Source organism: Callionymus lyra, chromosome 4, assembly GCF_982586985.1.
Source record: "Callionymus lyra chromosome 4, fCalLyr1.hap1.1, whole genome shotgun sequence".
NCBI lineage: Eukaryota > Metazoa > Chordata > Actinopteri > Syngnathiformes > Callionymidae > Callionymus > Callionymus lyra.
This window is the reverse complement of record NC_141821.1, coordinates 16,378,766-16,404,572: the sequence shown is the minus strand read 5'-3', so window position 1 is coordinate 16,404,572 and position 25,807 is coordinate 16,378,766. Positions and strand designations below refer to the sequence as shown.

The window sequence follows — 25,807 nt, the reverse complement described above, 5'->3', positions numbered from 1 at the left end:
CTGGTCACGTGACTTGTGTGAAAAAGCTTGACTCAAGGTCTTGCTCGACGGCTCACGACTCTGCTTCCGTCCCGCAGCCTACATCCCGACGCCGATCTACTTCGGCGCGGTCATCGACACCACCTGCATGCTGTGGCAGCAGGACTGCGGCGTGCACGGCTCGTGCTGGGAGTACGACGTCACCTCGTTCCGCTTCGTGTACTTCGGCCTCGCCGCCAGCCTCAAGTTCGTGGGCTTCATCTTCATCTTCCTCACCTGGTACTCCATCAAGCACAAGGAGCAGCGCGCCGAGCGCTGGCGCCAACACCTGCCGCCGCTCGGCACCGTCAGCGACCTCATCTGTCACGCCGGCGGCCACAAGAGCCACGCCCGGACCCGGTCCTGCCCCGTCTTCATCCCGCCGCGCCCGGACCCGCCCGCCGCCCTGCTGCTCAACCGCGGCCACAGCAGCCTGAGTTGCCCCGGCAACGCCCTCAAAGCAATAACGCCCCCCGTCCCGCCGCCCCATCACCACCGAGGCTCCGCCCACGTCTGAGAAACCCTCCGGGCGCTAGTTGTGACACGTGCCTTTCTGTGTCGACGCCAGGGGGCGCTGTAGAGCCGCCGCAGCATGACGGCGCAACCTGAAGGGCTGCCATTGGTCGGCGAGGTAGGCGACCAGGATTCATCTCTCACTAGTCCAGACACGGTGCTACACGTCATCGTCACCTCAGAAGCACAAGTCGGTTCTATGCAAGATCCCGCGTTCACTCTTCGTCCTCGTCCTCGTCCTCAGTCCCTCACTGGACTCTTCAGTCTGACCAGTGCCTCGACCAGTCCGCCCCTGCTAGCCACCAGCAAACATGCTAGCTACAGAAAAGCCAGACCCCCCAACCCCCCGACCCCCCCAACATCGAGTGTCCTTTTTTCTTGCTAATGCCGCACCTGGTCGTCATGGTAACCATGTAGCTCTCAAGCACCAAAGGTACCAGGTGAAGAGACGTTGTTAGCAATGATTCTTGTTCGTCCCACGTCACATGTGATTGTAGCGCCTGTTGCTCATCCAAACAAATCTCTTTGATCTCCTGAAGTGACTGGATTGTACAGAAGCTCTGAACGTCAGGACGCATCAAGAAAACAACCTTAACAGTTTCTCTGCGATGTGTCCGAGTCCAACGACGAAAGCAGAAGCTGCATCCTAACATGATGCGGACACTCCCTTGAGACCTTGGCTCCTCGAAAAGATTTGAGCTCTACTGTCTGTGTTGTCACTCAAAGAAAACATTTTTAATAACCACTTTAACAGTTGGACGAACACGAGCCATTTAAAAAAATTCTTCAGGAAATTCTACTTCTCAAAACCTTGTGAAAAATTAGGTTTAAAACTATTTTTATTTAAAAAAAACAAAAAAAACTCCAGATGATGGGAAATTATTTATGTATTTAGTGAATCTATGTTTCATGCAACGTGAAAATTAATAGTTAAGACCATTTTAATTTAAATGTATTATTATTATCCTTTTTAGCATTTTCATGAGCTAATGAGTGACAACAATTTATCGACACAAACACCTGGACAAGTGTCTTCAGGCTTTAATTATTAGTGCGAGAAGTTAAAGCTTCTGTGGGAGACTCGGAGTAGAGCAAGTGTCTTACCCTCAGTGATGTTCTACAACAGTTTTTAAACCACAGAATTACTTTTAAACTACTCGTCAAGCTCGGAGTACAAATAAAGTTTTAGACGTCTCTTATGTCAACATTAACAAGTTGTGTAACCTTAGAAAATGACTGGCCTTCGAGAGGCTGACTGTGTCTTTGGCGCCCTCTAGCGGACGGACAGAGGATGGGAAGGTTTCTGACCGTCAGCTTTTGTACAGAGATTCTGTGGATTCTTCTGCTTTCATGTGTCGCGAACTGACCTTTGAATATTCGTCCTTCTTTGACTCGTTCAGCACAAACATGGAATTGAGTTTGAAAAAGAGACTGAATCAGACACAGCCAGTCGAGCCCAGATGCTGCGCACCAGATCGTTGTTTCCATCCGGCCGAGTTGAAGACACGAGCCATAGTTTTGTGAACTAGTACCTCAAGTGATCATCTGTAAATATCCACAAACGTAACGACGCATATTATCGAGCGCTCGCATAGCTAGAAGCATATTTATCGACTAACCTTTGACCTTGTAGTTTAAATGAATAAGAAACATGGTGGATTTGTCTCTCAGTGCCTGAGCAGTATTGTTTTGGGGAGGGGGGCGGAGGGGGGTTAATAGTATGTACTTCTTCATGTCCGAACAACACAGAGGATTGAAATACTCCGCCGATGATTCCATCTTGAAAACTTAACATCTTTAAACATTACAATCAAAGTAACTCAATTTAATTTGAATTTAGTGTAAAAAAAAATGACGTATACATCCTTTGTGAGAGTCTATTGGTGATTTCTAATCGCGTGTCACATGTTGAAATTAAAATAGTGACGTTTAAATTTAGTTGTTTAATCTAACCTAGAGGTTCATCAGATCACAAGATTATTTTCTTTGGAAAATAGAAAATGTTAGAGATTAAAGTTTAAATACTGATCAAGATGATTTCAACGCACATCTAAATTAAATTAATAAATGTCCATAAAATAATGGATCAAATATGAACGGAAATAATTTGTATTCCCAAAATCTTTGCCACGTTTTCGAACGAATGGCACACTCTAGTGGACGTTGATGGTATAGCATTACAAAAAAGAATCACCGTAAACGGTGTAAAGAAAATCCCTGATAGATTTTTATCAAAGTTTGACGAATATTTGGTTGAATTGATGATGGTCGTTAAATGCCTATGAAGTTTTCAAATGAGGAGTCATCGGTGGAGCGAGAGGAGCAGTAAAACACATCTGCCTCTCAGCTGGACTGACGAGTCTCGCTGTCTCACTACTGACACACACGCACGCGCACACACACACACTCGTCTTCAGGTTGACGTTTTCGTGCTCGTTACAATTCAAAACCGAAAGTGAATTTCCTGGACAGACGTCAGGCTCTTACTGTGTTCCTCAGGAGCAGAAGTCTAGTTGAGGTTTGTGAACGTTTGGTTTACAAATGCCTTGAAATACTTGATATTTGTGATTAAAAAAAACTGGAAATCTCACTGCTGTGTGTTTGTTCGCGCGCGGGGAGAACAACGACACGTGACTCGAGCGGCTGAGAGTTTATTTTATTGACAAGACTCTTGGTTCTCCTCAAACCACCGACGCTCCAGAAGATTGTGATGCAGTGACAGCTCGGGAACAGCAGAGGGCAGTCACATCAAGTAAACAATGAAACACCAGCACCGTGAAGTCTCACCAGAACGTGCTCGTGACCAGTGAAAACATTTATTTTTTAAGTAAATCGTGAGAGAAAAATGAGACGTAAATCATCCAAAACAATCTGCTGGTTCCAGGGTCGCCCGTCCGTCGATTCACCCAACCAAGTAAATACTTAAATATATTGAATATTTCTAACAATTAAGTTGGAAAAGTTAAAACTTTGACCTAAAATCTATTAAAATAAAGTTGAGAAAACCTTGAAAAGTGCAAAAAGGGGGTCACGTGTCGAAATAAAGCGGTACAACTGAGACCACTCGAACGTCTTAATCTCAACACTTAGCTGCATTAAGGCTCTTTGCTAAATATATATTAAAAACAATAACACTGTTGGCTAGTAAATGTAGGCACCTGTAAAAAAATAGATTTCAATACTCCTTATACAAACCCCCCGCGCCCCAAGAATCAGTGTCTTTATGGCCACCAGCTGCTGGTTTCAGAGGGTCTAAGTGGAGGACAGGACGCCGCTGCCCTCGTAGTCCGGGGTGGAGGGTGGGGCCGACTGCAGTACCACCCCGGTGCTCTGAGGGGCGACGGTTGTCAGTCTGGTGGTGCCGGCCTGCACCTGAGGTTTTAGCGTCTGTGTGGAGAAAGGGAGGAAGCCTTGGGCCTGGAAAATGTCCTCCTCTTCTTCAGGGTCCAGACCGATCTCGGGGAGCAGCTGCAGGTCGTGGTGAGTCCGCAGGAGAGCGTCGTGTTTGCTCGCCAGCTCCGTCATACCGTTGCCGCTGAACACCTCGCCGTCCAGCTCCTCCAGCCGCCGCACCCACGAGTCGCCCTGGACCAAGACTCGCCCGCCCCTGTCCTCCGGTCTCTCGGGGAGGTCGTTGGCGGCCGACTCCGGCGTCGGCGCCGCGCCGGGATCGGGGGTGGCGAGGCCGCTCCAGGACCCCCCGCTGCCCAATTCCAGATCCTCGGCCCCGGAGCCCGGCTCAGGCGGGGCCGAGTCGTCAAACTTCTGGGGTTGTTTGGAGTTATTTAAAACGTGTCGCAGTGCAAACATATTATCTACGTCCTTCTGAAAGTTGGCCCAGTCGTCGGGGCCGGGGCTGTAGTCGGGCCGACACTCGTAAAGGCTTTCGTTGATGCTGTACAGATCCTCCAGACCCTGCCAGTTCACGTCCTCGTCCGTCAAGTTGGGCAGTTTAACCCTGTCGTCCGTCCCAGGCTGGCAGCGAGCTGCAGAGACACAGAGCAGCAGATCAGACGCTGAACCAGCTGATCTCACACATGCAGTCAAGCTTCAGGCGACACACACACACGCGATGCTGCATAAGCAGTGAGTCGTGCGCACACACACACAAACACACACACACACACACACACACATGCCGTCATGGAAATTCACAGCTGCGACAAACTGGAAGAAATGAAAGTCAAACTCAGGCAGAGAAGCAAAGACAGACGACCTGGAAGAAAAACTGAAACGGAAAAGAAGCTCCGGATGAAAAGGAGAGGAAAAAAAGGCAACAATGGCAAAAATAAAAAAGTTGGACTCTGAAAGGAAATGTGGTTAACGTCTGAGGAGGGCTCTGTGTGTGACGGGGGGCTACAAAGTGTCTGCACTCACAGGAAGGAGAGGCCGGGTCTCCTCTTTGACCTCTGCTGCTGCTGCTGCTGCCTGGTGAGCAGGTGACACAAGTCAGTGCGACGCTAACAGCTAGCTAACGGCTACATGAGGAGGTGACTGTGGATGTGATGATGGACAGAAGAACTTTGACCCATCAGGACCAGGAGGGGGAAACTCCACTATCACAACATCTCTTTAAACTACAGCAAACTTTATTTAAACGTGTGATGAAGACAGCATCGCTCAGGTGAGCAGAGGTGACATCAGGAGGGGTGTTTATTGACTAGGATCTGGCGATACGATATATAGACATACTGTAGGAACAAGGATACAGTTGTAGTATTGTTCGAGTACTTGATCGTGTGTTGCAGAATCAACAGAAACCAAAATATGTCCAAACATCAGCTTTAAATGCTGCTGGAGTCGACTGTATCCTCTCGTCCTCAGTCTTATTGGGCTCTTATCAGGATTTAATTCTTCCTTTAGCTGCAGAGAAGGCAATTATTGCGAGTTTAGTTTATTGTTACAAAATTAAATGGCTTGTTAATTGTAAAGTTAAAAAAAAAGGATTTCAAATCTAATTTGTACAACATTTTTTAAATAAATTTGAAAAGTTGGTGCTGATGAGTATTGATACATTATTGTGAATATTGGGATCTTTAAGTGCATCCATAAGAACGAGCAACGGTACCATCACCCACTCATGTTTCAAACACATTTGTTTGTGTTAGATTTCAAACCTCTACTTGGCGCTAGAGATTGTATTGTAACTGTGATCATTATAAATACAAAACTACTGTGAATTCAGGTCCTCAAAAGCCAAACTCAGGATGGGAATGAGAATGATGTGTCGGCGCTGGATGATGATGTCATGCTGGTGACATGTAGTCGTGCAACAATCATGCTATCATCAGATGATCCACTACAAGACGCTGTGGAGAGCAACAAGCTTTGCAGATTTGACGATCGATTCTGAAGCAGCTTCGATGAGGGGGGGAGAAAAAACAACAACCTTGTTATGAGTTAGCGCCCCCTGCATGCAGCCACGAATCAAAGCAGCGGCTGGTCGCCATGGAGATTAGTGACAATGAGGTCAAACGGGCCCATGCAAGGTGTTAAAGAGGAAAAGCCGCTGAAGAGAAAGAAAAATGGGTGGATACCTGTGTGGCTCATAGCTGCCTCCATCTTTACCTCCTGATCAGAAAAATAAAAGCAATCCATTGTTAATGCTTTGACTGAAGGGGGGGGGGGGGGGTCATTCACACTGATGGTTCCGTCATGCACGGGTCCTAAGGAAAAATGCAGTTACTGGAGAAAGAGGGTTGAATGCAAGTGTCTGTTGTGAATCAATCCTGCAGCTCATGGACTCGCTGACTCATGGAACGGCGTGGTCATGTGACGTGTGCTGGCGAGAGCGGCAGTTGGCCACCTCGCTCCCCTGCGTTCCAGCCGTTAACTCCAGAATTAAAGTTTATATCCTGGAGGAATAAACAAGGCGACCGCTCCACGGGCCGACATCTGACACCGACATCTGCGTGTGAGCGCCAGATGTGGCGGTCGGGGAGATATACATCACTTGTCGAGCTCAGCTGCCGCCACCATGACACGGACTCCGCGACGGCGACTGCAGTCGACCAGTCATCGGCTGGATTCATCAGCGCCGCCGCGATGACAGCGAGCTGGACGACCGCCGCGACCAGAGGCACGCGAGTGGAAAATACAGGCTCTCGCAGGTAGAGCTCATCTACAGATCCTCTCTCGCACGACCAGGGTCTGCTGTAGGTCCAGCTGGAGCCCGAAGAAAAGGACACGGTCGTGTCGTCACTTTGGCTCGACAAGTGTGTGTTTGGGTGGTCGTCTGAGAAATGTGTCCTTCAGACTCCAGTAAGACGACACGACCCGGAGAACTCTAGAGACCCAGAGAGAAGATATCGGATCTTTCTTGGCTCGTCTTGGTTTCCATATTTAAGCTCATGATCAAAGTGCAAATAAATTAAATGTGGCTTCATGAAATTTCCCTTTAAGATCTTTCAATCGCAAATGTTTGCTTAAAGTTCAGTCAACAATATAAAAAGGACCAACAATCCACCTACAATTGTCGCACACTTTTGCCGTCAACAAACCTTAAGCTGAGGACTGAATAATTACTTTGTAGATACACAAACAGATTTATTTAAATTATTTTAAAATAAACATCAATAATTCAGGGTGACTATCCACCGTGTTAACATTTGTTGAGAAAAAAACCGACATATTTACTACAATTAAAGTACATTTCTAATATTACACAAAGTGTTTCTTTTTTTTTACTCTACAGTATATTGTCATCACCAGAGACAATTCCAGGGTTTTGTTTAAAACGATGGCAATAAATATACTGTTGTATTCTAGAAATACAGTGGACCCAGAAATGAGCCTTGTGGAACACCAACATGACATCATCAAAGATATCAGGGAACTGCAATAGAACCTCAGACTAAGTGCGCATAAGAATTTCAAAGAATTGTTGTGAAGGTATGTGGAAAATTACGAAAAAAAAAAAAAAAAAAAAAAAATCAAATTATCTTCAAATATAGTCATTTGCAAAAAGACTGAGGGAATGAAGAAGATGATTTATATTTAATTTATTAAAAAGTGCAAATATACTATGACTCTTTTTTTTAATCATCAATGATGTCAACACACACCAATAATAAATATATATATATATATTTTCATGTATATAAACCTTCAAAAACCTCTACAGGCCGGCGTCAACACACAGGTCTTTGTCTCGATGGTTCTCTTGGTAAAAATATCTCATGAGTATTTTAAGTTGAAGCTGAATTTAACCTTAGTTCTCATCGTTCATTTTAGTCGGAGCGGAAATGTGTTTGAAGTAAAAGTGATATTTCTCACAGGAAACTGACGACAGAGAGAGGAAGTAAAACATCTTAGTCCTCCTGGAGAAGAAGGTGAGAGGAAGAAGAGTGTGTTTGTGTGCGATACATTCACGAGAAGACAAAAACATCTCTGGTGATTCGTCGACCTCCACCTGGAACGTTGCATGAACAAGTGATCGTCCCCCAAACACATGCAGCATGCTCAGAAACACACACAGACACACACACACCAGAGGCCGAGACTGATTCCAAACACAGCCGACAGTCAACGTTCATGTTCAGAGTCGCATGTATTTCACTTCGGTGTGTGAACGCCACGCCGTGTGTGAAATCACTTTCAGTCACTTCGGCCAAACACAGAACGATCAGAAACTCTTTCTTACCTGCATCTGTGTTTTTGGGCCGAGGGCTACACTGCTTGTGACCTTGACAGCTCCTCATCTCCATCAACTGAGAGTGGAGGCTGTTGAGAACATCCCGGTCCACGTCGTACACCGCGTTCGTCAGCTGGGACAGAAAAACACTTGATTATTATTTATTATTTCAGGCTCAATTTAACTGTTGAAAGAGATTCAACTCAATTCAAACACATTCCTTCAACATGAGTTTTACCCTCATCGTTGACTCTCATTGAATTCTAAACAATGGTCTTTTTAACAAACAAATCAACATAAACATCAATATACCTTGATTCATGAGAGAATGTTTACATAATAATAATAATACATTTTATTTAAAGGCGCCTTTCTTGACACGCAAGGTAAATGTTGGTTTGAAACATGAGAACTACACAATTACTCACGTTACTATTTTTATTTGATCAAATAGAATTTAAGTTTACATAAAAACATAAAACGGACATAAAAATGTGCACATGGATTAACATTTTTAACAATTTATTTTCTTACAAACATTTAATTTTATTTAAATATTATAATAACGTATGATTAAAAGATTGTCAAAAATAAAAAGATTTAGCTATTTCTGTAATAAATATCTGGGTAAGAGTTGCTGGAAAGAACTTGTTGAACCAATATAATAAAATTAAAACATAAAAACTGTAGAGAAAACAAGTTAAGTGCTAAGAAAAGTTAGAATTACAGACGTTCATCAGTGGTGAATAATAAAAAAAAGTTAAAAGATCTTAAGTTATTAAGAGCAGGACAGAAATTGATGATCAGTTTTATAGTTTCAATGACCCGTATGTGCCCAGGTCTGTCCTGAAAGATGTAATCATCAACACATGAATCATAGGTAAAAAAATAAAAAACATAAATCGATCTAAAATACAGGTTGATAGTTAAAGCCACAGGTGGTCACTCACCTGGTACGGGTCACTGTTGAGGTCAAAGAATTCCAGGAAGCCGGTGGAAAACTCGCAGAAGAGCGTGTTGTGGGTCTCGTTGATGGTCCTCAGACACCAGTAGGTGTTGTTGTTGGAGCTGGTGCAGGCGCAGAATCCTCCCACTGCACCAAGAAACACACCTGTTAATGAACCTAGAGCATGTTTTCAACCGTGATGATGACACGTACGAGTCCAGAGCGGAGCGGTCGCCCAGTGGTCGTTGTTGTGCGTGAAGCAGGTGAGTCCCGGGTGGCTGCAGTCGTCTCCCTTCCTCTGCCTCTTCTTCTCCTTCCTCTCCTTCTTTTTCCTGCGGATCTCGTTGTACAGCTGAGCCTTCCCGTCCAGGTCCTGGGCAGCCTCTCTGTCGCACAGAATCAGGGACCACATTTAAAAAAAAAACATGACATCAAACTTCCTCAGCAGTAGAAGATCTAAGGACTTCCAGAACACCACGGCACGACTGCAGCCTTTCATGTTTCAGCTTCTACCGTGTCCAATTTTCCCCGAGAGGACATCCGAGCCACCTCGGACTCTGACGGACCAGCTGCTTCGTGTTGCTCTAATCTATCCCCAATGTTTCCTGCTGCCGGCCGATCACTGGGTTTGAGGGATTGACTGATTTCCCGCTTTGTTGAGTCATTCTTTCGCTGCAGCCTGATCACTTTCAGACTCGAGGCCAGAGATCTGCGGTTCTACCAGACTCTAGATGCTCAAACACACACATGCTCCACTGTTCAGGCGGCATGCAGGGATCATGCACTACTCACACCACTACATATTATATTATATCACTTATATTTAGTGAGCATTGGAACCATCAAGATCCTTCTTTACAATCTTCTTTACTAGAAGAAAACTTTGTTATTTCACAAACAACGTCACCGATGATTTCACTCATAGTTTTAACTTTATTATGTCAGCAGGAGCTGAAACAAAGCTGCATATATTTTTACAGTTTATAATAATTAGAATAATTTAAATAAGTATTTTAACCATATTGTATTTATTATTTGATGTTAAATTTGGCATATATTTGTGCCATATGATCTAAAAAAGTAAAAATTTGTCCATATGTTGCTTAGTTTGATGCAAATGGATTCCTTGTTCATGTGAGGTAGTGTTATATGTTAACAGAAAATTACAAATCATGAATCTATGTCTTATTTCTTACTGTTGTATTTTACTCTAACTTTTTGTGTCCTTTAGTGCCATGACAAGCAGTAATATTTTTAAAATAAATAATGACACCATATGAAAATAAATAAATATTTTCACATTTGCATTTTTCTTCTTCCGTTTGTCAAAGTATTCAACCACCTATTTTTGATGAGATATTTATCAAAACTGAAATAGAACTGAAGTTGATTTTAGAAGAATTTTCTTTAAAAAACCTTAAACAATCCTTTTAAAAGACACAATCAGGATGTATTTGTGTGAAATAACAAGACTTTCTCAAAGGTGTTTCAAGGATCTCGTCGAGGATCTACTGTGTGAGCTGAAGCAACACGAGTGAGGCGGAGAAGAACTCACTTAAAGGGATGAAGTTGATCATTTCTGCTCTTCGCTCTGTCTGTCTTGATCCTGTCCTCTCTGCTATAATAGCTGGTGTCATGAACAGAGAAGCAGACTAGCTCAGTCAACAAGTGGACTCTCAGGTTCGACCTCAGTCCAGGTCCAAGTCTAGTGTTTGTGCGTCTAGTGTCCAGAGAGACTCACCCTTTCTTGGCACAGTCGCACTCGTCCGGCCTCGTCCTCTTCAGATGGCCTCGTACTTCTCGCAAGTTCTTGATCTTGTCTTGAAGAGCTTCGATCTGGAATCAAACAAAAACCTTCTCCAACATCCGTTTTGTCTTCTCCTCACACGTGATTCACACAAACCTCTTGGTCCACGTAACTCTTGTGGTCCTTCCAGGCTCTGGAGGACTGGTAGACCTCCCTCTCGCAGTGGATGGAGTCGTTCATCAGGATGTAACACCTGGCGCAGAAGAAGAGTCACGCTCCGCTCTCTGTGCTCTCTAAGCTCGAGCTTACTTGTGTGTGACTTTGACGGAGTTGGGGTACCCCACGGCGTTGGTGTCGTCGGACAGCATCTCCTCCGACCCGTCGGCGGCCGCCGCCTCGAACGCCGGCTCCTCTGACTCGTAGTGTCGCTTTGAGATGCGTCGAACTCCCGACTGATCGTCCGCCTGCAGGTCAATGTCGTAAATATGACCTTCGAACTCCACCGAGAGAGAGCGTGTGGGCCGAGTGTGGACGAAGCGTGGACGGTAACCTGTAACGAGTCGGGAGACAGCTTGATGAAACTTCGGTGGCAGGTCTCACAACCACCGCTAGAGGGCGTCCCGCCACAAGCCTAACACGCACACGCAAAGTAAATCCAGAGCTTGTTGCAGGATGTTTGTGAGCATGTGTTTACTGTTAGAGCGTAAGTAATCCATTAGAAGGAATAAAGCCTTTAGTCCAGAGAGCAACTCTGGTATTGATTTATTAAGAAACAAACATTGATACAATAATTCAGGTTTAATGCGGTTTTAAGTTTCCTGCTCAAGCGTCCATGATTGTGTTTTATAGCGACACACAAAGTTCAGCATGTTTCACCGGCTCTATAAAACATCCTGGCGGGTTCAAACACTCACGTTGGTTGGAGGAAGACAACTGTCGGTGGGAGCGGCGGTCAGACCTGCTGGGTTTGAAAAGGGTCTCCCCACAATCGCAGCCCCCCTCTCTGTTTTCATAAGTGCCGTGAGCTCTGAGGCTGCGGGTTCTCTTCCTGGAGCCCTCTCTGGCGCCACCTTTGCACTTCTGAATCCTCCACTTGCCAGTGATCTCCTCGATGCAGTGCCATTTCTAGAAGAAAAAAAAAAGGCAGTCAGAGAATTTATTTTCATGCTGTTAAGCTCTGAGCAGATTTTCTGGCTCAGCGTTCAGGAGCAACTGTTAGCATCGGATTTCAAGCAAAATCTGGAACGAACTTGTGTCAAATGCATGTGATAATATTTAGACACTGGCGAGAAGTGGCGTCACAATCAACAAAGAAAAGAAAAGCTTAATGACTGGAAACAAAGAGTAAAACCTGCGTGAAGTCCCTCACAGGGACCACGTCTGAGCCAAGTGCGTCATGAGTACGAGAAGTCAGAACCTTCACACACACACACACATTCCTGCACATCTTCTGTGTCTGTGTGAACATCAACCCACACTGTGAAAGATCTGGCCAGGTCCTGCGTGAATAGAGGAGACACATCTGCGCACTGCAGCGTGGGTGAGAGTGATCAGTGATGAGTGTGGGAACCGGCGTCCAAACAAAGGAGCGCGAGTCAGATCAGGTGTCTTCTGGAAGGCTCTTGTAGTGACAAGCGGCTCGCAGGCCAGACGGTGAAAGCTTTCCCGGCGTCGGACGATAGAACAGAAGCTACACCTTCATCACTTTATACGTCTTCCTTCTGTGGGGAGTTTAAGGTCAGGCGAGGACGAGTGAACATCAGCCTCGTGATTGAATAGTTCAATAGCAAGTCTGACAAGAAACAATGAAAGTAAAAGTTCTCAAAGCAGCATCAGTCCGGGTTAGATGAGGGTCAGAGAGGAACTGTCACCAGACTAGCCAGGAACCGGGGGGGTTGTGCAAGGACAGGAAGTGGTGTCCAGCAGACACAGGAAAAGGGTTTGTGCATTTTATCTTCCTGCACTATCAGTGACCTGGTGACTTCACACCATCAATTCTGATACAGGAAGGTTGTGAGTTCCAATCCCACGACATCACAAAAGAGCCTCTCCAAGTGTTTCCAACATGGGCTCACACAAGGAACAGTTTGGGGCTTTAAGCAAGAGCATCAAGACAGACTCGCCCTCAAGTCTATATGACTTAGCAAAGCAGTCGTCTTTATGCACCGTGTTACACCAATATTGATTCAGGAGAGCCAAGAGAGTTTGTGGGCAGAATTTTCTTTGGCTGCTAGAATTGAATTTATATTAGCCATATATTTACCGAAAACATTTACTAAAGCACACTTTAAAACATGCTGCTTAACAACTGACACCAGTTAAAAGACGCATAATTGAGGCAAAAGTTTATAACCTCTGCCAAGGAGGTCATGAGACTTGATCTGTCTTTCAGCAAAATAACTCGAAAGTGGATGAAATCTTCCAAAAAGGGTTATAAGGAGACAAAGGAGCAGATTATTACACGAAAGGGACAATCCCAGTAATACATTTACACCCATTTCTTTCTGGAAAAATACAACTCCATATAGTGTAGTATTATACCTATTAACCCTCTCAATCCAGATAGTTTATATTTTTTAATAAACTATCGGAAACCACTGTAATTCAAACTTACTGTTGCTGATCACGTTGTAAAAAATGTCATAAACTTTAACATGTAATGAGGAGAACCTGTCCTGCCAACCAAATGGCTATTTTCTAATTTCCTGATATTAACAGCGCTACCATTCCAATCCAACATGCCTCGCAGACGTCACACACGCCCTCCTGCTCAGGACATATCTCACTCTTAGATTTTCCTGGCTGCCATATTTAATAACCTTTTGTTACGTACACACATTTATGTGGCTGTAAACTAAGTCTGGGTTGCATTAGGCAGTCAGTCAGAAATAGGCTGCCCGTTATTTCACGCTACCTAAAACTTGTAACAATTTGTATTGTTCTGGTCCGTCTGTTCCGAGGCCACATACTGTACCACTCGGCTGCCGGTCTGCCAGAAACTGAATGGCCGCACATGAAAGAAAAGCGCCAACAAATGAATGTGCCCACAGAACGGCTCTAATTATGAAGCCACTGATGTTCTCATGGCAATCTTTTCTAGCCGTTCTATAGTCAGACGGTTCATAATTGCAAGTGAATACATTTGGATTTGGACGTGGATCAAAGTGTGTTTGTGGTACCTGTCCGGGCTGTTCACAGGGGGTGAGGAATTCTGGCTGCTGACATGTTTCTTTGACTTTCTTGTACTTGGGAAGGCTGTTGGTGTGTTGTGTGTTGGGAGTGTCCTCTTTCTTCCTCAGGATCTTTCTGTGTAGCACAAAACATCAGATTTTAAAGGACACAGCTCATGAATATTGCTGACAGAGCATTTTTTATTTTTTTTTATTTTGGTGAGGTGAAGCCAGTAAATCAATACTTAGAGTCTGAGAGTGTGTATTGAGAGAGGTTTTGGCTACAAAGCTCCACTCAGCCTCGCAGCAGTGGCCAGATCCAGGCCAAGCTATTTGACCTCAGGCTGGCATTATGTTCGACTACTCTGCCCGTCTACGATGCCATCGCCACCACAGGGCCGCGCTGGTCCTCTGCCAACATCCAGCCCCTGCTCTATCCCCTCGCTCTCTGCCAACAGTCTGGCCACTCAGAACCACAGACAGAGTGACGACGACCGCTAAGCGTAGAACAACCTGTCCCCTCAAGAGTGGAGCTGTTGTCGGTTACCATCACGTCTCGCTCCTCGTTCGGCGGGATAACAGCCAAAGTTCACACACCGAGTTGGCTGCGGCGACCACCAGCCGCTGGCCAAGGTAATTAAAGAGGCGAATGTTGCACAAGTTAGGTAGATGATGGCACTTTCAGACAAAACAAGTCAGTCAGATCAACATTTTGGAGGGGCTGAAGCCAAACGTAACGTAGATAAACACAAACGTAATGTAGATGAACACAAACGTAACGTAGATAAACACAAACGTAATGTAGATGAACACAAACGTAACGTAGATGAACACAAGCGCAGCTTAGATGAACACAAATGTCGAGTAAATTAACAAAAACGTAGCCTAGATTATGAGAAACGTAGCCTCGATGAACACAAACGTAGCGTAGATGAACAAAAGCGTAGGCTAGATGAACACAAACGTAATTTAAAAAACAATGTACGAATCCCTCTAGAATTCGCTTCATAGTTTGACCCCATAAAGGGCCGTAATAATACAGCGAAAGGGCCTCTTATAGACCTGGAGCAGGACTTTGTTTTAGGGGAAGGTCTATGCCAAAATGACACACGATACATGCCAAGAGATTTCAATTTCATGCGTCGACCTGCTTTTGTTTTTGGTTAAATTGATTTATAAACAAATATTTAGCTACAAAAACAAACATGAAAATTAGGTTTATTTTTTGATTACACAACAAGTCGACAAAATCCGAAGAAAAAATTGAATTGGCTTAATTGACCTTAACTTCTAGTCAACTTTAAGTTACTATTGTTTATCTTTTCATTTGAGGAGAGTCCTAATGACGTGACTCAGTTGTGAAGAAGATTGTACTCTGAGCCTCTCACAGATGAACGTTCAAGCTCATGGAGGATGTGACAGGAATCAGTGATACAACCGAACCAAAATAACACTTCAAATGTGTCGCTGATAACCTTCAGTCCCAGTGTCAAGGTCATGGAGTGCATGTGTTGATGGCATTTTTCCCACAGCTGTCAGGCGTCCATCACTTCACCCGCAGACTTAAGTCAGATTAACAGTGAGAGTGCACAAAGGCAGGTTGTCAAAGTCAAGGTGCGTGTGCGGCGGAGGGAAGGTTAAATAAAGAACGTCGCTCCTGCACAGAGTCGGAGGACGACAGACGTGAGCCTGTAGATCGAATCCCAGCCTTCCAGCAATGCCTCTGGTAACACCAGCCTGGCTGGGCTTTGTTTGTTTTATGGACCCTCTTGTGTTACTGAAATGTATCTTCCGTCTCCAAGTCAAGTCTAGCTGAGCCACCAAACACTTCCTGTGACCTGATCTCACCTTTAGGTAGACAAAGACCGACTGTGCTCAGTACGCAAAGACAAAGTCGGCTCTCGCTGGCTGTCGGCCGAGCATGTAATCTCAAAGTAGTCAGATCCACAGTGGGACGGCGTGTAACGGAAAGGGCAGGTCCGATGATGAAAGAGGCGATATACGATTTAGTAATGTTTGCAGAAAGCACCAGCTGTGTAATGACATGGATGTTCCTGTTCCTGTGGTGTGGAGAAGAAGAATAGAAAGAGCTGCAGTTTACCCGCGCTCCACCAGGAATGTGTCCCTCCAGACTTTAGGTTTCCGGTTGGGTTTGAATCTGGGAACACAAAAAGGAAAGATCATGGAAGTGATGCAGGGATTTTTTCAGCTGCAGCTAAGCTTCATCGCATTAAACTTGCACACTTCGGTCCAAATGCTTGCTTTTTGTCTTTAACAGACTGCAGAGAATCATTATAAATAGTTGTTGTCATTATTTTGTGATAATTTCAATGATGTCACATGTTTCTGAGGTTTAGTTTTGCTTAAATTGGATTTAAAAACTATCAGAAAATGGTGTAAATAATATAAAATAGGGACATTTACTGCAAGCGTATTGACTGATAGTCACTCAATATATTTGAAAATTCCTTCCACTGTTCGACATCCAACTCCAATTTTCTCTCTGCTATTTAGTATCGTTAAAAAGCTGTCGGCGCACATCCTAATCTTCACATTTGTTTTTAGGAACGCGCTGCTCTGGCTCTGGCCGTGCAGCCTCTGCACCAGTGGTTTGGCTCGCGTCACAAAGGCAGCCTCGGATCCTATTTAACAGAATTACTTCTAATGTATTGTTCTTTCCAAACACTTATTGTGTGGTGGAGACGCCGAGCGTTACTGGCGCGAGGGGAGATTTTGATGAAACACGTCACGTGAATGACACATAACACAAAAACAAGAGACACGGCTGGTTTCTTCGAGTATTTAATATTTGTTTTTTGAACTGATTTACATCATCTGTGGCATTTTGTCTACCATCTAGTTTTTTTTACGTTTCTGCCTAAGATGTTGAACATCACCATAATCTCTGAAATATTTATTATATTTTTAAACAATGTAACAGGTTACAATTTTATTTTATAAATGTAAAGCGAAGGAAGGTTTTGTTGGGTATGATTAACCCGATCCAATTATATTCAGGTGGTCTTTAAATGTGACTTTAATAAATGTTTAACATTTTAGTGAGTCCTTTTTCAATGCAATACATTTTCTATTTGACTATGTGTTCAGAGATATAACTTAAAAAAAAGAGAAAGAAACGTTTATTTCAACCTCATAGAAATATATGAATACGCTTACTTAGATGATAGATTTAAATTATAATTTATTAAATAGCAACTTTGGCTTACTTTCACTTGTATTATTTTAGCACTGCAGCACTTCTACTCAGTCACTTTCTTGAGAAATGTACTTTAGACTGTAGTACGTGCTCTGGACGCGCTTGCGATATTTACCAGGATTACTTCCTGTCTGTATTGCTTGTTATTCTTTAAACTTTTTCTACAAACCATCTTAAAATATTGAAGTTTTTCCAGAACAATTCCTCTTGTCAAGGCTTCAATACAAGATGGACGTTAAAGAAGAGCACAACGGGGGTATTTGGATGTTTTGTAAGACAAAGACAAGGATGAAGACAACTGAGTTTAAGTCGCTACATTAAAATGTTTTTTTTTTTTTAATCTATAACTCTAAAAAGGAAGAAATTACTATGAAAATAATCCCAACCAGTCGCCATGAGAGTGACCAGAAAATAAAGTTTTAATCAATTTTGGGTGAACTATCACTTTAGGGGACGTTTGTACTGTGAAGCTGTAGAACTCTTAACGCATGTGCAGATGAATCTGCTCTATGTTTGGGAGGTCATACTAAAGGAATGTTTGAAGAGTTCAAATCCACTGTACACTGCCATCAGATGATACATTTTCCTTTTAGGGATTATAGTTATTTATAATGTGCGTGTCAAACCCTGTCTGCGGCGTTAGGACCGTAAATAAACAGATTAAATAAAAAGGAAAGCAAAGGAAAATAAAGAAAAATCTTTTCAGTGGAGCTTAGCATGTCCATCCAAGAAAAATCTGCCAATCACTTTGAGTGCATCTGGATTAAAATCAGCCATTTCCCTCAGTGATTTGCTCAGTAACAGCACAGCAGAGTTACACCTATTATGCTCCGTGTGCTTGAGTTAAATGTCCGCTACCAAAGGTCATGAATGAGCTGCACAAACCTGTTGCCAGTCCTGTCTTGTTCCAGCAGCTTGAGTATCGACTTTCCATCCATGTCTGGAGGGGTGTCCAGACCGGCGATGTGGAGAATGGTGGGAGCCAGGTCGATGTTCAGAACCAGATGGGGGTTTCTGAAAACAAATCACAAAACCATTAGACATTTAAAAAAAAAAAAGGAATAGCATGATGTGCAGGCCACAAAGACAGAACACGTCTTCTGGTGGTTAGGTGCACTCACACTGCCCCGGGCTGCACGTTTGGGCCTCTCAGGAAGAACGGCACGCGGATGTCAAAGTCGTACGGCATTGACTTCCCCTTGACCAGTCCAAACTGACCGATGTGGTAGCCATGATCAGCTGTGTAGATGATGTATGTGTTGTCCAGCTCTCCGCTCTCCTCCAGCATGTTGTAAACCTGCGGGGTCGAAGAGTCCACAGCAGGATGAGACGTGAGTAGAATCTTAAGTTTAACCAAACAAAGCTGTTAAAGAAGGGTCTTTACATCACATTTCCTGCTATCGAATGTTAAAAGATGAAAACAACGATGGTTCCTCGAGGACGTACTCACAAAACATCTTCAGCAACAACTACAATTCAATGAAGGTATTCGATTTACTAATATTTTAAAAGTTAAAATCAACCATATAATATTATGATGGCACGGAATAATAATGATTTCAAAGCTTGCCTTTTGCACGGAGTCATCCACCGACATGAGCGTCTGCAGCCTCTTCCGGTGCAGAAAGTTGGTGAACTCCATGTGGATGGGCCTCATAGGACCCGTGTACTGCATGATCCAGTGTTTGTCCATGTTTGGGGCGTAGTTGTAACTCGGTGTGCTGTGGTGAGAAGACGATAAAACAAGATCAAGCTCCCTGATAGAATCACAACAACATGACAGCTGAAAAGTAATGCATTGAGAAACCTTTCTGCTACTTTTCACAACTACCGGACAGTAACGTTTGCCACATTTGTATTCGACAGGCATCAATAGCGTCTCTGTTTGCTGCAGGAAATGTCTTAATACTGGGCAGCAGAGCGCTCTGCTCTTTTCGCACACCTTTCTCTGAAGCCACCTTCCCTCTCGCACACAGACGAGAGTCGCCTCGTTCAACCGGGCTCCTGGCGTACACCAGCAGTCTGAGGGTTGGCACATGCTTAACAAAATAATAGGCCCCCAAAGTCAAGTTTACAGCAAGCACTGGACCAAAACCTCAGTCATTTGAAATGCGGGAATAACAAGTGTGTAAATAGAGGGGGGGGGGGGGGGGCAGTTCACCTGTAGCAGCAATATCAGATAACAATTCAGAGATAGTTTGATGTTCCATCAATCCAACAACAACGCAAAGATTCACCAAGGTTTGTCGTCCACAGAACAAATTACTACGAGCTTACAGCTTATCCAAGACCTGCTGGGAGATTGAGCTGCTCCTGGCCTCGACTCGTCGAGCAAGCTTTGTTAGCAGGGTGAACTCTTCACCCACCTAGCCAGGCGGTCTAATAAACCCAACAAAGGGACCTGTCTCTGGGCAGTGGGCCACCAAGGTATGAGGCCCCGTGCACCGGGGAACCAGGAATTCAGAGGTCAGTGGAGCAACGCCAGCGTATATGGGAGGTCACACCTGTCACGTATATATGTTGATGTTTCGTGGTATTTGTCCAGGATTACAGCAGGACCCGCTGCTCACCCTGAAATGCCCTGTGACCCTCAAACAGACACTTTCAGCACACAAATTAACCACATCCCCCGAAGCAACTTGTTGAGTTCTTGCCAGCCTTCATTCCTCCTCCGACACTGAAACATGTATTTGAGAAATTCTAGCACGTCTGCTGAGGAGTCGGGCGGTGGGCTCACCCGAGAGATGATAGAAACACCTTTGGGGAGGAATGTTAATGGCATTAATATCCAGCCTCCCCTGTGATTGTTGCTGTCAAGTCATACAGACGCACTTTGATATACGAGTCGCGTCCCGCCTCCCTACCTAAATATTATATCTCTGCACGATGTAGCAACAGTTCCTCCAGGCGATTATGGAAATGTAATTTTAGCAAGAAATTGCTGTGGCTGTCAGACATGGCAGTAAAAGATAATTATTTTATAGTGAGAACGATAAAGAAAACAATATAAAATAAGCTCACCCATACAAACCTGTTCTTTTAGTTTGTTCAAATTACTCCCATACATTGATATGGACTTTTCATTTTACTATTGGACTTAATTTTCATCTCTATCATTAACTTCTGGTCTGTGACAGTTTCTTTACATAAACCAGAACTTTAAAACTCAAGTTAAAACTTAAGTAAGGCCGTGTTTCACATATACATAAAGAAAATTTACAATTACACTAAAAACATATATATATTTATACATGTCGTACAATACTACGTATTTGACTGATTTAGTGAAATTAAAAAACAACTTCAAAAGCCAAATATTCACAACATTACAGCAACAAGACTAACTGTCCGAGCAGCCATCTTGGATTTTATTACTCGGGGGTGGTCAGACCACTAAGAGATTACGACTCTTAACTGCCGACATCAAGGGTGGTTCCCCCTGGGCATTATATTATATTAGTTCCCAGAACAACTATAAAGCACCAGTCATTTTTAAGAGAACTGATACAGTGCATTCTGGGTAGTTTAAAGAAAAAGGGGAGCTTTATACTAGCATGTATAACAGGTTTAATGTTCTATTGTTCGCCAAAATAAAAAGAGGAGAGTGCAGGCAGGGTGGACAACTGTCACGCCATGTGACACAAATACAAGATGTGGAGTGAGAAGAGTCGAGAGTTGAAGACGATGAGGTTTCCATTGGGAATGACTAGAAAGGACAAGGGCAGAGATCAAGCATCAGATGGTTTGTCGGGGTGAAGGAAACAACTAAGGAGAGAAAATAACAACTGCAATCTGGATTATTATTTTTATTCTTGTAACACTAGTTATTAGTTTTATACTTCTTAATATTTTTTTTCGATTTGTGGAATAATCTTTTAATATTATGAATGCCATGAATAAGATGTTATAATGGAAGCTTGGATGTTCCTACACTCATACAACAAATCAACAGAAAACCTCTAGAGCTCAAAGCAACAGTCACTATACTGGTGACCAAAAAGGAGCAAGGGAGGGGGGGCACCAACTCACACGGAGTGCTGGGGCAACCCCTTTGGATGCCTGCGGGCCTCCGCTCCTCTACATTCACGCAGAGGCTCGAGCTAAAAATAAATTAATAATGTCACAAAGGGTGTTCCAAAGCACACAATGCATTCCTCTCATCCCAACGGCCAGTCAGAGAGAGACAGAGTAGGCCGGGGGGGTTGAAGAGAGACCATTGATGGATGGAGTCGGAAAGTCCGATGTGAATTTCGCTGGTGGGGAGGTCGGGGATGGAGCCCCAATCGTACGAGAAAATTAGAAAAAAAGGCAGATCAACCCACAGAAGCATGGATGTACAGACACTGTAGACAGAGAAGGTGGAGAATGTCCAGTCGGGAGCGGAATCGCTGAAGGAAACATACGTGGTTTTCCCGGAAAAGATTACCGAGATGATCTGGCAGTCACTGAACCTTTGTCTTCAAATCATTCCCTACACTCTCCTGCAAAGAAGCAGCCCGAGAGTCTGCCGCCGCTGCCTCCAAAAGATATTGTTGCCACGGAGCAGCCAAGAACATCACGGTGCTTAAAGTGACAAGGTGACAAGAGTTGTGGACGGCCGACGTGTGCTTGGCAGGAGAGCTTTGCTCTATTAGAGGGAGAGAGACTGATGATCGACTATTCACTATGAGCCCAGACTATTCCTGGACGATTCCTCACTCCCATTTTACACTCGTCTCACTGAGCAGTTTTCAGAAATCTGTCAGCACATGATCGAGGAAAGCTCTGTGCTATACCAGTGAGGTGCGGTGAGACGTTCACACTGTGATTGGTTGTCAACAAGTCAGACAAAACACAAGACCTGGCTGCCCTCGAGTTCATCCGACGGAGTGTTCAGTGAAGACAGAGGCAGTTGAGTCAACATTCCCTCACGTGAAATAATGTTTTGTAATAATGTTTAATTTCAATTTACATCACTGTAATTGATTGCAATTGTATCGTTACTTAAGTGTGTTTTAGTCATACATTTTAAATCTGATTAAATTTATACTGAAAATAAAATAAAAAAACATCTGCATTCAGTGATTTTCGCTTTACACGAGTGAGCCACTAAGATAGTTAAGAAGCAACTTTAAACATTTTTAATTGTACTTTTTACTTAAGTGAGTTAAGTATTTTTCTGACCTATTTTTGTTCAACAATTTGTACTAATAAAAAGTTACTAATTTTGATAATTTAGTGTAAAATGACTGTCTAGAAAACTAAAATGTCAAGCGCAAACATTCATTCTGAAACATCAAACCCACAATCGCGTTTAAGGGGTAATTGTTAGCATCTCCGTCTTAAATGTGTTTTTAAGTAAAAGAGGCGTTTTCTTCTTCCTTTTCACTTCCTGCCCAAATAATCCACCCTAAATCTAATTAAAGTCATCTTTTAACTTGATTAAATTATTTCACCGCAACAAAAGAACTTCCTGTCAACAAAGCAAACATGTTTTGGCAACATCAAGAGCCCAGAATTGCTTTGACTTTATACAAATAAAGCTCGACTCACATGTGATGCGAGGCGTTGGGGAAGAACTCGGCGTACTGTGGAGCCGAGTCTTCCGGCCCGTGAGGTGCAGCGTGGCTGATGACCATCATCACCGGGCGATGAGGATACACCTTTTTGGACGTGCGGAAGAAGTTGATGCTGTCGTTTGTGATCAGATCAGTGAAATAATCCTGAAAGAAAAAGAAAAAAAAACAAGCCGTTACTGAACCATCTTGCTCTGCACCTGGGTCACCGAGTTCATTCAGAACCAACACGTCGACAACTGGCGTGCGGAGGTCAGCGTGTTGTATCATGGAGAAATCTCTGAGCTATTCAATATGACATCCACGATGGAAAGAAGCGCATGCTGTTCTTGAATACCATTTTGTTATGACAGTTCCGACTCCACTCCGCTGTGTGCTTTTCTTTTCTGCTTTCTCCCTAATCTGTGCTCTTTCCAGTCTCCCTTTACAGGGATCATTCTCTCTGAACATCACGGATTTGACAGGAAATAAAAACTCTCAAAGAGCGCTTGCCTGCGGCGTCAGAAGGGAAATGAGCTGGAGTAAGTGATGAGTTTTATAATGAAGATGTAGGGACTCTGAGAGGTACTTTCCTCTGTCATGTGTTGTCGATTAGAGAAGAAACTCGTGGAGGAACAGAGCACTGAAAATTTGACTTTTGCCTAATCAAACAATTCTGAGTGGTGACATTTTATTAAAAGCATTATTCCAGATGTGGTGTAGTCACTTTATAAATCCACACTAGGCTACACCCTCACATTATATTATGGGGGGGGGGGAGTGGGGTTGCCAAATTTCCACTCGCTCCCGGTCTACCTGCAGGTTTGGCTACTGCTGCCGCCTGGCGCACCCCGACAGATGGGAGTGGCATCGAAGGATGAAAGAGTGAAGGATAAAGGATTTCCCTTAAATGTCAGAAGGGAATTTGGCTGATTTATCCCATCTCTATTAATAGATTTTACTGCCAGACCACTGCAGCTGGCACAAGTGCACGTGGTTGATTGCACAATGCTTTGCTATGCCTCCATCGGTTCCGTTTGCCAACACTCCGAGTACTGTCAAGAGCCCAGGCAGGTCACACAAAGTGACAATGGCACGATGTTGGCACGCCTTTTCAAAAATGATCCGGGTGGTGGAAACCCATGATTACAAAGAAACTAAGAAGGCAGTGAGAGGGTCTGCAGTCTCACTGTTGTCGGTTTGGAAAAATACTTTACCTGCTTAGTGAATAAATCTTTAATTACCTGCCCGTGTTATAAGGAACGGAAGGATTGGAAAGATTATGCAACACTTCAACACAGTCCTGAATGTGTATGTTACCATTTACTATTTAAAATTATTAAAACAAACCCCCAACACTAATCATAGAGAACAACTGCACTATGTACTGATTAACAAATCTAGTTTGAGAACAAACTAAATGGTCTTTCACAAAAGCCTTCCTCCTTAATCTACTCATCCTCCTAAGCATGGAAAATGAGGAAAATGATGGGACCTAATAGAATGGAATAGCTGTGGAAGCGACATTAGAAATCCGGTCTTGTGCCAGCTGCAGAGTCTTTCTCACTGCAGAGTCTGCCGAGTTGCACTTGCTCGAGCGGTCACTGGTTTATATTTTTTGGCGGAGAGAAGCCAACAGTGTCCATTTGCTTGCAGACCTCAATCTGCTGACCAAGCGTGTGTCCTGTAAACATTGTGGCCTGGACTTGCGGGTAACTTAACACTACTATCTACAGTCGCACCTCGACCGCATGCCAAACATTTGTTTGCTCATCTTTTGGGCAGGCGATGTTGGAACTTGACATGCACCCAAACTATAAAACCGCTTCATGGATTCCTTATGTGCCCAATACAAACCTCTGTGAGAAAATGTTGGCAGGGGGATGCGAAAACAAACGGACATCTTGTGCAGAAAAAAATATGCCAGGATGATTAGTGTGCCATCCAGAGACGAAAAACAGCAACATCCACGGCATCTCTTAAATTTAATGTCTTTGCAGGATAAAAGTGAGGAAAAAGAGCAGGATTTGCAGCCTGGAATTCAGACTTCGTCTGTTCCATTTTTACGTGGCGTGGAAAGTGTCCCAATAAAAGGACAGTGCGGAGATGATGCCATCTTCTGTCACATGGCACCTGTAATAAAAATTCCTGCCACCCTAAATCACAACAACTGTGATAAAAGAAATGCTCCACCATCTGTATTTATGGGAGCAACCTGCAATTTGTCAGGTGAGGTCTTTTATGCTCAGCCATGAAGGAAAACAAATGCGTGATTGAGTCGAGAAATTATGTGAACACATACCTTGGCATATTCTGCTCCGTGCTTTTCCTTGAAACCATTTCGACAGACGGTGTAATTATAGAAACGGGAGTTTTTGATTAATCCAACCCATTCACGCCACCCAGGCGGGATGTAGCTGCCGTTATATTCGTTAAGGTACTTGCCGAAGAAGCCTGCGAAAAGAAGAGAGTTATTTTTTAATATTTCCCTTTCTCTATTCAAACCACTACTAATCAGAAAAAACTAAAAACCATAAATGTCAGATATTAAAAATGTAAATTCACAGCCATAGAAAGTAAAGAAACAAACTCCTTTGTCTATATTCAGCATACAGAGAGCTGTAGAATGCTACTCTCGGCCAAAAGTCGTCCATTACACCTCGACACAACAGTAGCAGAAACACAGGGGGGACATTGACACTTAAACACCTGCATAAATGCTTACGGTGGTCCCGAGGGTGACAGAGAAGCTTCTGTATCACTACAGTGAGAAACATAAACGAGGGTCACGCTTGTTTAAAGTACAACGTTTAAAATTTTCCCCCTTTTTTCTGGACCGACAACAGACCTTGGACGGCTCGGGCACAGAGCCAAGGTACTCGGAGGAAGCTAATTGTAGACCAACGCATCTGCTAGAGGACCACAAGCCACAGGACCCCAGTAGGGGTGCCCGGTCTAACGCCTGCTCATCACTCAGAGACACCGTCAGATGAGGCATGACAGCAACCTGGCACACTCGCTGTGTTTGC

At 43.8% G+C, this 25,807-nt stretch overlaps 2 protein-coding genes across 4 annotated transcripts in view; one reads left to right on the top strand and one right to left on the bottom strand.

Annotated features, from left to right (window-relative positions):
* The window catches only part of slco5a1 (solute carrier organic anion transporter family member 5A1), a 43,744-nt gene extending 40,640 nt beyond the window's left edge, over positions 1–3,104 (top strand). The window contains exon 10 of the mRNA XM_087788957.1: positions 78–3,104. Coding sequence (XP_087645083.1) covers positions 78–535 — 458 coding nt within the window. The 3' untranslated portion in view covers positions 536–3,104. The remainder of the gene's footprint in view (positions 1–77) is intronic.
* Positions 3,105–3,166: 62 nt separating this feature from the next.
* Positions 3,167–25,807, bottom strand: part of sulf1 (sulfatase 1) — a 67,205-nt gene continuing 44,564 nt past the window's right edge. For 2 of the 3 annotated variants that reach the window (XM_087788973.1, XM_087788972.1), the window contains exons 4-19: positions 25,081–25,232; positions 22,777–22,946; positions 18,815–18,965; positions 18,366–18,541; positions 18,130–18,258; positions 16,129–16,185; positions 14,037–14,163; positions 11,772–11,982; positions 11,167–11,407; positions 11,014–11,110; positions 10,852–10,946; positions 10,666–10,737; positions 9,324–9,496; positions 9,115–9,257; positions 8,174–8,297; positions 3,167–4,517 (exon numbers count right to left, since the gene is read on the bottom strand). In XM_087788973.1, coding sequence (XP_087645099.1) covers positions 3,784–4,517; positions 8,174–8,297; positions 9,115–9,257; positions 9,324–9,496; positions 10,666–10,737; positions 10,852–10,946; positions 11,014–11,110; positions 11,167–11,407; positions 11,772–11,982; positions 14,037–14,163; positions 16,129–16,185; positions 18,130–18,258; positions 18,366–18,541; positions 18,815–18,965; positions 22,777–22,946; positions 25,081–25,232 — 2,852 coding nt within the window. In that variant the 3' untranslated portion in view covers positions 3,167–3,783. The remainder of the gene's footprint in view (positions 4,518–8,173; positions 8,298–9,114; positions 9,258–9,323; positions 9,497–10,665; positions 10,738–10,851; positions 10,947–11,013; positions 11,111–11,166; positions 11,408–11,771; positions 11,983–14,036; positions 14,164–16,128; positions 16,186–18,129; positions 18,259–18,365; positions 18,542–18,814; positions 18,966–22,776; positions 22,947–25,080; positions 25,233–25,807) is intronic. The other variant, XM_087788974.1, reaches the window with a different exon arrangement.